This window comes from Phocoena sinus, chromosome 6, assembly GCF_008692025.1.
Source record: "Phocoena sinus isolate mPhoSin1 chromosome 6, mPhoSin1.pri, whole genome shotgun sequence".
NCBI classification, from domain to species: domain Eukaryota; kingdom Metazoa; phylum Chordata; class Mammalia; order Artiodactyla; family Phocoenidae; genus Phocoena; species Phocoena sinus.
The window spans coordinates 105,417,064-105,429,438 of record NC_045768.1 but is presented as its reverse complement, the minus strand read 5'-3'; the positions used below and the strand labels follow the sequence as shown (position 1 = coordinate 105,429,438).

At 39.9% G+C, this 12,375-nt stretch overlaps 1 protein-coding gene across 3 annotated transcripts in view; it reads right to left on the bottom strand.

The window, feature by feature from the left end:
- The window catches only part of ELP3 (elongator acetyltransferase complex subunit 3), a 110,955-nt gene that overhangs the window by 63,179 nt on the left and 35,401 nt on the right, over positions 1–12,375 (bottom strand). For all 3 annotated transcript variants that reach the window (XR_004350481.1, XM_032635841.1, XM_032635840.1), the window contains exon 8: positions 1,740–1,901. Coding sequence is in view for 2 of the 3 variants with exons in the window: in XM_032635841.1 (XP_032491732.1) it covers positions 1,740–1,901 (162 nt within the window). In the remaining variant the exon portion in view is untranslated. The remainder of the gene's footprint in view (positions 1–1,739; positions 1,902–12,375) is intronic.

The window sequence follows — 12,375 nt, the reverse complement described above, 5'->3', positions numbered from 1 at the left end:
AGCATCTAAAACTTAGTTTATTCAAAATTAAACTCATCTTCCCTCCAAGCCTCATTATTTCCCATTCTCTCTTACCCTCATTCCCACTCAGTCACCGAACACTGCTTTTCAGGACATCATTTCCTGCTTAAATTACCGCAGCAGCCTCTGAACTGACCTTGCTTCTAGCTTGGTCTCCTTAGTCCACCCTGACACTGTGATCCCCAGGACTTCCCTGCTGGTCCAGTGGTAAAGAATCCGCCTTCCAATGCAGGGGACGCGGGTGCAATCCCTGGTCAGGGAACTGAGATTCCACATGTCGCAGGTCAGCTGGGCCCGTGCGCCTCAACTAGAGCCCGCATGCCTCAAACTACAGAGCCCGTGCACAACTAGAGAAGAGAAAACCCGCAAGCCACAAATAGAGAGAAGCCCGTGCACCATAACAAGGAGCCTGCGTGCCGCAACCGAGACCTGACGCAGCCAAAAATAAATAAATAAAATAAAATAAAAAACGAATCTTTTAAAATAAATAAATAAATAAAATAAAATGCAGATATGCCTTGATCACAAGTTAGCTTGCAGCCGGGCCTTGGATTAAAGCCCAAACTTGCTGGGCTGACTTCTAAGGCGCCCCACGGTCTGGCCGTTCTGCTGACCCTGTCAGTCTCACCTCTCACCACGCTCCTACCTCACGCTCCACACTCCCACCAGATGAAACCACTCCAACTTCCTGAAATGTGCCACGTGCTCCTATCCTCAGCAGCTTGCTCGCACTCTTCTTTCTGCCTGAAAAAATCTGCCTCTTCCCCACCTGACTAACTCAGACTCTTCCTGTAAGTCTCAGCTTCGATGTCACTTTCTTCGAAAAGCTTCCCTGACCTTCCAGAGACTCCTTCCACCCCCAAGGTACCTCTCTGGCGTAGCCTTGGTTACTGCAGCAGCCCTACCAGCGTTCCCGGTTCAAGCCTTCCCCGACAAGAACGCACCCTATGCAGGCTGATCTTTCTCAAGCTTGATATCCATCTGACTCTTCCTGTGCAGAATGTTTAATAGACCTCTACTACCTAACGGGAAGCATCCGCCCTCCTTAGCCTGGCACTCTTCCTGGTTGTTGCTAAGACCCATGTGTTTCCCTAGTTTCCCTTTACTTCCTTCTCCGAGCACAAACCTCTGCCATGTCTACCCAAATCCTATTAAAGTGAAGCAGCCTTTAAGGTCCAACTCAACACACACTTACTCCCTGAAGCCTGCCTTTACTTCTGGAGGGAAGAGAACTTCATATGGCTCTATCAACCCTTATTTCTTTCCTTCCTTAGACTCCCAAATTTCTCAAAGTTTATACCCATCACCTCACCAGCCTTTCTTTCACTACCCTACCAACTGGCATTTGCTTCACCAAAACTAATCTCTTAAATCTCACACTAGTTTCCTTCTTGTTCAAACCCTTTTCTTTGTTCCTATTCTCCTTGGCCTTCTCTCATGCTTTAAACTACTAACCTTGAGCCCTGCCCTCTGCTTTCCATATGGGAAAGGCTATTTATCGCAAGAATTGGAAGAGAGATGAGCATGTTTATAGACTACTGGAAAAAAGCCAGTAAACAAAGACAGAAAATCAAGGAAGGAGGAGATGGAATTAAGAGCACAGACAGAAGAATGAATAGGAGGAATACCTAGACCTCTCCCTGTCAGATGGGTAGTAACACAGATCCAATCGGTGGGGGAAAAGGAAGGCTTGTGCAAGATCATCTGCACCGTCTTACCGGTTGGTATCTCTGGCCACATCCTCATAGACACTCTGCACCCCAATCTCCAGCCTTGTGCAGCCATAAGTCAACATATCACTTAAATGCCGCTTCATGCAATAATCTGGTCTGGTCTCAATAGTAATTCCGATGCACTTTGTGAGGCTTCTCTCAGAATACCTGTAGAGTAAAATCGAAAAGTAAACAACTTGCCAAAGCTTTAGGACATCTGCTCTCATTTAAAGGATGTCTTCCTTTTGTCCTCCCGGCTCTAACCCAGTGGTTAAGAGCATGGGCTCGGACTTCCCTGGTGGTGCAGTGGTTAAGAATCTGCCTGCCAATGCAGGGGACACGGGTTCGAACCCTGGTCCGGGAAGATCCCACATGCCGCAGAGCAACTAAGCCCGTGCGCCTCAACTACTGAGCCTGCGCTCTAGAGCCCGCGAGTCACAACTACTGAGCCTGCGTGCCACAACTACTGAAACCCGTGTGCCTAGAGCCCGTGCTCTGCAACAAGAGAAGCCACTGCAATAAGAAGCCCGCATACCGCAATGAAGAGTAGCCCCCGCTCAAAGCAACTAGAAAAAGCCCACGTGCAGCAACGAAGACCCAATTCAGCCAAAAATAAATAAAATAAATAAAATTTTAAAAACAGTTAAAAAAAAAGAGCGTGGGCTCTGGAGCCAGACTATCTGAGTTCAAATCCTGGCTCTGCTATTTCCTAACTATGCAAACAGGAAAGTTATTAACCTCCCTGTGCTTCGGTTTCATTATCTGCAAAATGAGGATAATAGTAGCTATACCTCATGGGACTGATGTGACTGAGCCAGCACAAAGTAATGTTATCATCACCATTATCATTATTATTCTCCTCAGTGTGCTGCAGCCATAATCTCCTTGAAAGCAGGGATTTCAACTGTGAGAACCCTAATTTTCAATTCCTAGCAACGATTTTTCATGGAAGTGAAAACCATCTGCATTATATATTTCCCACTCCATATTTTAGAGTCATGTTAAATAAAAGAAAACAAAAGAGGGGGGAAGGGAGGGTATGCATGATGATCATAGGAATAATTCAGATGAAATGTCTTCTATACCCACAAGTCTTTTTGTCAAGCCTATTAATCTTAGCAACAACTTACAAAATTAGGAATCATTTTTCTCCTTCACTAAACCCAGATATCAGAGTAGTGAGGACCATTTTAAATTTATTTATTTATTTATTTTGGCTGCGTTGGGGTCTTCATTGCTGCGTGCAGGCTTTCTCTAGTTGTGGCGAGCGGGGGCTGCTCTTCGTTGCAGTGTGTGGGCTTCTCACTGCAGTGGCTTCTCCTGTTGTGGAGCACGAGCTCCTGGCGCATGGGCCTCAGTAGCTTTGGCTCACGGGCTCTAGAGCACAGGCTCAGTAGTTGTGGCGCACGGGCTTAGCTGCTCCGCGGCATGTGGGATCTTCCCAGCCCAGGGCTCGAACCCACGTCCCCTGCATTGGCAGGCGGATTCTCAACCACTGCACCACCCGGGAAGCCCATGAGTACCACTTTAGATTCAAGCTAGAATCTAGAAGAGGAAAATGACTTGCTAAGTGGTCTGCTGATGCGATGGAACAGGAACCATTACCTAGACGCCACTGCGGCCAAGCACTGCACTATATACTCCACATGCAGTGAATGCTCCCGTTAGCTCTATGAAGTATGTCTTATTATCCCCATTTTACAGATAAAGAAAGTGAAGTTCCTAAAGTGATTAAATACTTTGTCCAAGGGTACAGAGCTCATAAAATCCAAGTCAGGATTTGAAGGTAGGTCTGTCTGACTTCAAAAATCCTACCCTGTGTTTCACTCTATCACATGGCTTGGACAATTCAGCATGGGACATCAGATCTGTCCTCTCTTCAACTTCTCCTAGAACGAAATAATTCTTCTCAGTGTACCCTTCTACAACTTTCTCAATGCTTCAGGCAGGGTGAGGGAAGCCTTTTTTGCCACTTAATTTCGTATTTCCAAAGAAGTTCATAGCTTTTCTTCTTGAAAAATAAAAATCATAAAATTTCCATAGTTTTGTAACTACTGTTCTCCTTTAAGTTCATTTATTATTGACAATTCATAATTGTCAATAAGACTGACTTATCTAAATTAATAATAATTATTAAGAAGGTTACGAATCACTGAAGGACTGATTCTGAAGTCTTTCACTCTAGACGTTCAAAGTGTTTACACTATTACCCTATTCCTAAGGTTTTATATAGGATTACTACAGGCAGCAAGAACCAAAGGTAAACAACTAGTCTATAGTTACTAAACGATGAATCATAAGACAAAAAAGGGCACAGATCTTATCAAATCTTGCCTCTGACAGCTAGCTTCTCTGAAACAATCAGATCAGAAAGTCTCATGCCTCTCAAACAGGTGGGTCCCAAGGCATGCAGAATACATGTAACTCACCTTCTTCAAATACCAATTATTGTGTTTGGAGAAAACCATTGTTTTAAAATATTAAGGGACTTTCCTGGTGGTCCAGTGGTTAGGAAATCTGCCTTCCATTTCAGGGAACATGGGTTTGATCCTTGGTTGGGGGAACTAAGATCCCACGTGCCGCGGGGCAACTAAGCCCGTGCACCACAACTACTGAGCCTGCGCTCTAGAGCCCGCGAGCCACAACTACTGAGCCTGCACGCTCTGGAGCCTGTGCCCCCACAACTAGAGGGAAGCCTGTGCGCCACAACAAAAAAGATCCTGCGTGCTGCAACGAGGATCTTGCGTGCTACAGCCAAGACCCGACACAGCCAAATAAAATAAATAAATATTTTAAAAAATTAAAAAAAAAGAAACACTGATGTATTATGGAGAAAGCATATTGCATGAGAGCTGAAAAAACCAAAAAGCGGAAAACTCTAAGTTTCGAGTATATTTAACAAAGTAAGTGAGAACATTTTACAATCAGGCATTCCAAAATTGTATCATAAAACCTCTCTATTAACTGATATTTTTATAAAACCCACAGTATTTCCTGGGACTTCCTTGGTGTTCCAGTGGTTAAGACTCCATGTTCCCAATGCTGGGGGCACGGGTTCAATCCCTGGTCAGGGAACAAAGATCCTATGTGCCGCAAGGCGCAGCCAATAAATAAATAAGTAAACACAAACAAACAAAACAAAACAAAAAAACAACCCACAGTATTTCCTAAAAGGATACCATTAAGTTATCAGCAAAGGTGGCAGCACAACAGTACCCAGCAATACTAAAACTAGAGGACAGGCAACTGCACAGATGGGAATTCATCTAGAGGAAAGAGAAGTCCACTAGCTAATCTCTATTGCACAGATCATCGAAGGCCCAAGCAAGACTGATAGAGAAAGCTGCTGCGAGGATGATAAGGTCTCTTCATAAGTAGTTAGAATGTAGTACAGGACATAGAGGCAAACCTTATTCGCAAACAATAATTTAACTCCATTTCAAAAGTGTCTTTCCTCTTGGGGAAAATGTCATTACCTTGTGCGGGAGCAGAAATGGAGGAACAAAAAATAACTCGTTTTTAAAAGCCAGTATTTTCTATTTACCACTATCTTTCTTTCAGAATTGCATTTTCATCTGAAAAGCCATTAAGCAGAAATACCTATCAAATTTGAGTAAAAACAATGGAGTATTTTCTAAAGAACAGAATATAAGGTCATCTTATACAGTATAAGGTCATTTCTAAAAGGATTTTTGTTAATGCTATATATAGTTCTACACATCACTAATTCTTGCCTCTTCATTAAAGGGAGATGTAAAGATATCAGGATGATTGGTTTTTTAAAATATTGCAAATATGTTCATAAAGGCTGTCAACTAATCTAAGCAAAATGTCTGAGCTGGCATTTTATGGCCTGCTATAACCCACCACACTGTTTAGACAGCCATCCGACAGTGTGGCTCTCATTTACTACTGAGTTCAATTACCATACCATTGGGGAGCGGGGAGAGGCAGACTTGTTAAATTCTTGGGCGTTTAGTAAATGTACCAAGTTTTCCAACCCTGATCATGAGCTTCTAAGAGACAAAGTCAGGACTTGGACCCAGGTCTTCTGATTCCAATTCCACTTCTCTTTTTGTGGCATTATAGGGTCATTTTAAATAAGCCTAAATGCCACCACTGTGGGGCTATGCTGAATCCTATACTTTTCTGTATGCCACAGGAGTGGCATCAACTATAAAAGATGCTAATGTTCTCTGTGAAGCATAATTTAAGCCAATAACTTATGCCGACAGCATTTATTTTTTAACTGGGGGGTTGGGGCTAGGAGGGGGTGGGAGATGGGACAATAACCTGGGAACATAAAAGCAAATAAAAACCAAACGCTACCCAGACTTCAAGACAAAGCTCAAATACGTTTCTCCTGCCATGACATCTTCCCAGCGCCTCTAAGTAATTCTGCGCTCTCATCCCTAACGTACCTTGCCCCTACTCTGAATGGAGCTTGTCTTGTTATTTGTGGCTATGTCTGTCTATCCACCTAGACAGGAAGCTCCTGGAAGGCAGTAGGCTCGTATACATTTAGAGGTAAGGGCTTCAGCACTAAAAACTCTCCTTCAATATAAAAATTACAAATATGAAGAATGAGTAAATGAATGAGGCATAACCGAAGACATAGGAGGTCTCTCTTTACCCCCATAGCAGCCTCTAGCTAATCCTACTGGTTACCTTTCCTCTTGCAAATAGTTAACCCTAAAAGTTGCTGAACACTAGGCCAGGTAATCTACAGAAAGTAAAGATACAGTAGTTCTTGTCCCAGAGATGCTCAACAGTCTAGCTGTAGGGATAAGACACACAGCTAAAACCAAGAACCACTTAAGAACAAAGAGCCAGAAGTGGCAGATATATAACTGGATAGAAATGATTTCTTGGAAAGCATGCTTCTATTTCTGGAAGGAAGAAAGTGACCTATAAAAGTGACATCTATTGTTATTACTTACTGTCCCTTCACACTAAGGTCCCAACCAGGGGGACACAGAAGAAAGACGATGTGAAGGTCTCTTTATTATCTTCTGTAAACGGTTTCTGATTTGCTCCAAGAAGGCTGTGGCATCAAAGAACACTTCTGATTACTATTAATCTTCTGAAGTCCTCTCTAAAACCTCTGTCATTAATTAAGTTGGATGTGTCTTACTTTAGATTTCCTGTGTGAAATCTCACTAGAGGTCTAAGCCCAAATTTCTGAGAGGTTTATGGACCCTTTCCTACATGGACATCCCTCTACCTCAAACTCAACCTGCTCAAACCAAATCACAACGTAAATATTTGTAATATGTAGATTAAATATTGATTTTCATTAATCACAATGTACAAACTCTCTTTTGCATCTGCAGTCTCAAAATGAGTAAGTAGAATTTATAAACTTCTTTGGACAGCCAAAGATTTTTTTGACTTGCCAAACAACATCTGGGGTTATTGGTGTAATTCCTCAGTAATACCACAGAACACATGCTTTTTGTTGGGGGGGGGGGCATGGTGGTGCGGGGGCTATAATCATATCTGGAAAATATCTCAACAAAATTTTATGTTCTGTATAATGCTGTGCTAGTGATATTCCAAACTTAAGAATGATTGAGTTGAATGTTTGAGAATTTTAAAATAACTATCTTTTCCCTTTTGAGATGGTGGTCAAGTTTGCTTCCTGGATATTGGCAGTTATGTCAAGAGGGTCTGTAACATAAGGTTCTGCCCAACACAAACTGAGGAAACAGACAGGAACAGAAGTTCAAATTTTTTTTTTTTTTTTTTTAGAAGTTCAATTTTTAAATGAGTACAACCTATGAAAAACTCACCTGGTAACATAGCTTAGAGAGCAATCAGGGACCTTTGGTCCCTTATCATGCTAGTTGACAAGGTTTAAGATATATGAAAAACAAGCCATAACAGTTTGGGTTTTGATTCTTTCAGTAGCCAACAAGAATGCTACCATTTTATACTCCTAATCAGACAGCACAAGAGCCAACAGCAATGTACTATTAATAGAAAAAAACAATCATGGTTATTACACATTCTTTTAATATTGTATTCACATTCAAATTTAAGGGCTATACACATAAATGCATTATAGAAAAGTTGTCATTATCAGAAAGTGACTGCTAGATGAAAAATAACCTTCGAGCACATCGTTTATTATTTTTTTTAATTTTTATTTTTTTTGCAGTATGCGGGCCTCTCACTGCCATGGCCTCTCCTGTCGCGGAGCACAGGCTCCAGACTCGCAGGCCCAGCGGCCATGGCTCACGGGCCCAGCCGCTCCGCGGCATGTGGGATCCTCCCGGACTGGGGCACGAACCCGTGTCCCCTGCATCGGCAGGCGGACCGTCAACCACTGCGCCACCAGGGAAAGCCCCCGAGCACATCTTTTAGATAAAAATTCCCATTCCAGTAGAAATCTTCAAAGCATACAATGTCACAGAAAGAAGTAACTTTAGAAATAATACAGTCCTGCCTCCTCATTAAAAGTCTGGAACCTAGGGCTTCCCTGGTGGCGCAGTGGTTGAGAGTCCGCCTGCTGATGCAGGGGACACAGGTTCGTGCCCCGGTCTGGGAAGATCCCACATGCCGCAGAGCGGCTGGGCCCGTGAGCCATGGCCGCTGAGCCTGCGCATCCGGAGCCTGTGCTCCGCAATGGGAGAGGCCACAACAGTGAGAGGCCCGCGTACAGCAAAAAAAAAAAAAAAAAAAAAAAAAAAAAAAAGTCTGGAACCTAATTCTTAACGCACAGTTCTTCCCACTGCACTCATTTAACAATGTTTTTTAAGTACAGTAAGTCCCCTACATACAAACGAGTTCCATTCCAAGAGCACATACATAAGTCCAATTTGTTCTTAAGTCCAACAAAATTAGCCTAGGTACCCAACTTTTACAGATAATGCCAGACACATGAACTAACTTACGTGACTGGACATGCAAACGCATGTTCACATCTTTGAAAGTTCGCAACTTGAAGGTTCATATGTAGGGGACTTACTATATCTTCTCTCCTCAAGGAATTGTGTTAGATATGACAGACCCTCTCTCCATAAAACTGCCAACTAGACTGTTAAAAGAAACAGTTTCAATGCAGAGACACATAGGGGTGGAAAGTAAATGGATGGAAAAAGATACTACATAGGGAAAACAGTTATGTAAAGGCTGTAATGTCTAATTTAACATCAATAAAAGGAAACTTCAAGACCAGAAATAAAGGACATTTCATAACGATAAAAAGGTAACTTCATATTGATAAAAAGTTCATATACCAGGAAAACATATCAATCATAAATGTGCATACTCCTCAGAGCAGATCTTCAAAATAAATGAAGTAAAAACTAATATAACTAAAGGGAGAAATAGATAATTCTTCAATCATAGTTGGATATTTTAATCTCTCTTAGCAACTGATAGAACTACACAGAAAACAAAACAAAACAAAACCAACCAACCCCAAGACAAGGACCATCTGAACAACACTATCTACCACTTTGACTGAATTGATATTTATAGAACATTACATCCAACAACTGCAGAATACACATTCTATCAAATATACATAGTTTGTTCACCAAGACAGACCATATATGCTGAGCCACAAAATAAACCTCAATAAAAAAACTTCAAGAAACTGAAATTGTATAGAATAGACCCTCTCTGACCAATATGGAATTAAATTAGAAATCAATGACATTAAGAAATCAAGAAAAACTCCAAGTTTTTGGAAATTTAGAAATTAAACCATCCATTTGTATATAATCCATGGGTCAAAATACAAACAATTTTAGGAAACATTTTGAACTGAATAATAATTAAAATACAACATACTAAAATTTGTGGGATTCAGCCAAAGCAGTGCTTAGAGGAAAACTTTAAAGCTTCAAATACTTATCAGAAAAGAAGAAAGGTCTATAGTGATAAGTTTCTATACCTTACTTAAGCATAGAAAGAGCAAAGGAAATCCAAAGCAAGTAGAAGATGATAATAAAAATAAAAGCAGAAATATATTAAGTAGAGGACATAAACAAAACCAAAAGTTAATTCTTTACAAAGAACAATATTTGATAAACCTTAACTAGACTAATAAAGAAAAAAAAGAGAGAACACAGGTAATCAATATCAGGAGTGAAGGAGGGATGATCACTAACATCCTACAGACATTAAAGACAAAATAAGGGAACATTATGAACAACTTAATACCAAAAAGTTTGACAATCTGGATAAAACAAATTCCTTGAAAAATATAATTTACCAAAATGGACACAGAAGAAACAGAAAATCTGAATATTCCTTTATCTATTAAAGGAATTGAATTAATCATCTAAGACCCTCCCATAAAGAAACTCCAGTCTTGGATAGTTTTACTGTTGAGTTCTAGCAAACACTTACAGAAGAAATAATATTCATCTTACATGAACTCTTTCAGAAAATAGAGGAGGAAACACTTCATAAGTTGTTTTATAGGGCCAACATAACACTAAAACCAAAACCTGACAAAGAAGTTACATAAAAGGAAATCACAAACCACCATCCCTCATGAACAAAATCCTTTACAAAGTATTAGAAAGGTGAATCCAGTGATATATAAAAAGAAAAATATATTTTGACCAAATAGGGTTTATCATAGGAATGCAAGGTTAGTTTAACATTAAAAGATCAATAAAAGTGCTATATATTATCAGAATAAAGGAGAAAAATCATATGATCATTTAAATACAGACAGAGAAATCATTAGACAAATGAGTTAATGATAAAAACTCTTAGCAAAATTCTTTCATCTGATAAAGGTATCTACAAAAAAACTCACAAGTAACACTATACTTAACACTGCAGTATTAAATGTTTTCCCTGTATTACTGGGAATAAGACAGAGAGACTCACTCTCACCACTTCTATTTAACACTGTACAGAATGTCCTAGCCATTGCAATATGGCAAGAAAAAGAAAAGCATGCAAATCCAAACGGAAAAATTAAAACTCACTGTATTTGCAGATTATATGATGGTTTTTGAAGAAACTCCCAGCAAATTTACAAAAACAACTTTGAGAACTAAGTAGTGAATTTATAGTAAGGTCATATGATATAAGGTTAATATACAAAAATCAACCATGTATCTAGATACTAGCTGCAAACAATTTGAAAATACAATTTTTAAAAATTTCATTTAATATAGCATCAACAAAATACTTTGGAATAAATTTAACAAAAAGCTTACAAAATATCCAAACTGAAGATTGCTAAGAGAAATTAAAAAACACTTAAGGAAACCAGGAGATAGACTATGTTCATAAACTGGAAAACAATATGTTAAATGGTAATTTTCTCAAAATTCTTCTATAGTTTAAACACATTCCCAATCCTATCACACTTATATTTATTTACTTATTTTTTTTAACATCTTTATTGGAGTATAATTGCTTTACAATGCTGTGTTAGTTTCTGCTGTATAACAAAGTGAATTAGTTATATGTATACTTACATCCCCATATCCCCTCCCTCTTGCACCTCCCTCCCACACCCCCATTCCACCCTGCTAGGTGGTCACAAAGCACCAAGCTGATCTCCCTGTGCTATGCAGCTGCTTCCCACTAGCTATCTATTTTACATTTGGTAGTGTATATATGTCAATGCTACTCTTTCACTTCATCCCAGCTTACCCTTCCCCCTCCCCGTGTCCTCCAATTCACTCTCTACGTCTGCGTCTTTATTCCTGTCCTACCCCTAGGTTCATCTGAACCTTTTTAATTTTTTAGATTCCATATATATGTTAGCATACAACATTTGGTTTTCTCTTTCTGACTTACTCCACTCTGTATGACACACTCTAGGTCCATCCACCTCACTACAAATAACTCAACTTCACTTCTTTTTTGGCTGAGTAATATTCCATTGTATATACGTGCCACATCTTTATCCATTCATCTGTCGATGGACACTTGGGTTGCTTCCATGTCCTGGCTATTGTAAACAGTGCTGCAATGAACATTGTGGTACATGTCTCTTTTTGAATTATGGTTTTCTCAGGGTATATGCCCAGTAGTGGGACTGCTGGGTCATATGGTAGTTCTATTTGTAGTTTTTTAAGGAACCTCCACAGCAGATGTAACAATTTACATTCCCACCAACAGTGCAAGAGGGTTCCCTTTTCTCCACACCCTCTCCAGCATTTATTGTTTGTAGACTTTTTGATAATGGCCATTCTGAGCAGAGTGAGGTGATACCTCGTTGTGGTTTTGATTTGCATTTCTCTAATGATTAGTGACAACTGAGCATCCTTTCATGTGTTTGTTGGCAATCTGTATATCTTTTTTGGAGAAATGTCTATTTAGGTCTTCTGCTCATTTTTGGATTGGGCTGCTTGTTTTCTGGATATTGAGCTGCTTGGATACTTTGTAGATAAATCCTTTGTCAGTTGCTTCGTTTGCAAATAATTTCTCCCATTCGGAGGGTTGTCTTTTTGTCTTGTTTATGGTTTCCTTTGCTGTGCAAAAGCTTCAAGTTTCATTAGGTCCCATGTGTTTATTTTTGTTCTCATTTCCATTTCTCTAGGAGGTGGATCAAAAAGGATCTTGCTGTGATTTATGTCATAGAGTGTTCTGCCTATGTTTTCCTCTAAGAGTTTTATAGTGTCTGGCCTTACATTTAGGTCTTTAATCTTTTTTTTTTTTT